Genomic DNA, 1,520 nt, shown 5'->3' with positions numbered 1-1,520 from the left:
ATAGTCCTTCCTGGCGGATCATACCAAAGCATTGACCTTGCATCCATTCGGACCAGCTTTCAAGACAATGGTGTCGCGCTCGCTCTTCAAGAGCGGCCAAAGCACCAGCCCTGAAGAACACCTTGGTGTGTCCGAGACGATACTTTATCGCGAGAGAATTCAACCTTGTCCAAGAGAGCATAGACACCGCTCTTGTTGTCACCCGCCTTGGTGATCTCATCTTGACCCAAGATCTGGTATCGGCTCTTGAAGTCGGGATACATCATTCTGTTTGGGGAATCCCCTCAGATCACTGTTTGGCACCGGGGATGGTTATCACGCCCCAGAAACCAAGATTCACGGATGGAACTGGTTAGTTCTTGCCTAATTGAAAATTCGATTCGCCACACGAACAAGGACACATGTGTCAACTTTGCCGTAGTGCCGTTGTATTGGAATAGGGCAAATGAAGCAAAGGACATTCGAGAAAAATGAAGTGCGGTAGCACTTCTTTTTTAGCATTTTGAGGAGGGAGAAATATGACAAACATTTTAGCCAACCTGCACTTGCACTCACTCTTGAATTCAATTGAATTTTCAACAATTGAGTGAGTTGTCCTACAAAACTCAAAACTATGTCATTTCTGTGCAGTTCTGCCGCTCTACTATTGATCCAGTTATACGACACAGATTTTCACGCAATGTGTCGATAAAACTGCGATTCGCAGAACAATTCGAGTCTCACAGTCTCACAGTTCGGACTTGGAACCTGCTCCAACTTTTTGCCATCAGTGCACGCTCAAGCGTGACCGAACCAAGGAAATTTCAATGAGAAACAGAGCAAATTAGCTCTTTTCTTTGGGGGTCAGATTTGTCAATCAACAATTTAAAAACAAACTACAGTTCGATCAAAAAACTGAAATGGGGATTTCAGTACCAAAATAAAAAAATAAATTCATGAAGAAGAATTGTAACAAACTAAATTTGGTCAGAGAGGAGCGAAAACAGTGACTCCACATAATGACTCTATGGCTTGCGCTATTTCCATCAAATTGAACCTTTCGAAAAAGGGAGGTAATGACTCACCTGCATTGATCTATTGTCACATGAATGGAATTTTTTTCGACTCGACTTGATTTTGAATTAGGTTCATACCTTCTTAAATGGTAATTTGTATTGGATCATTGTTTCCACCAATCCAAGGCCCACTCAACTCATCTAGTTGGTGCAATTCAAATCCATAAGGTGACACCAATATATTACTGTCAATTAAAATCATTGCTGTTAATTAAAATCGTTACTCTATTTGAACGAAAAATCATTTTTCACTAGTTCTTGCATTCCTCCGGCTCTTTTCTCTTGCCAGTGTTTAGAAACACAAAAGGCTTCATTGAGAACAAAAACAAATTTCTTTTCGAACTTATGTGATAAAATTTGTGTCTTGTAACTGGACCATAAATAAGCCAGGACACTGAATTAAATGATAATTTCAGTCTATGCCTGGTACAAGTTTGCTGTAAGGTTTGTCGTCCTCAAAATGCA

General features: G+C 40.5%; 1 protein-coding gene across 1 annotated transcript in view; it reads right to left on the bottom strand.

Moving 5' to 3' along the window:
- LOC131888788 (myosin heavy chain, muscle-like) overlaps nucleotides 1–263 on the bottom strand; it is a 4,668-nt gene extending 4,405 nt beyond the window's left edge. Inside the window, exon 1 of the mRNA XM_059237722.1 lies at nucleotides 144–263. Within this exon, the coding sequence (XP_059093705.1) occupies nucleotides 144–263 (120 nt within the window). The remainder of the gene's footprint in view (nucleotides 1–143) is intronic.
- Nucleotides 264–1,520: the final 1,257 nt, after the last annotated feature.

The sequence above is a fragment of the Tigriopus californicus genome, chromosome 1, assembly GCF_007210705.1.
Source record: "Tigriopus californicus strain San Diego chromosome 1, Tcal_SD_v2.1, whole genome shotgun sequence".
NCBI classification, from domain to species: domain Eukaryota; kingdom Metazoa; phylum Arthropoda; class Copepoda; order Harpacticoida; family Harpacticidae; genus Tigriopus; species Tigriopus californicus.
This window is presented reverse-complemented; position numbering and strand designations above follow the sequence as displayed.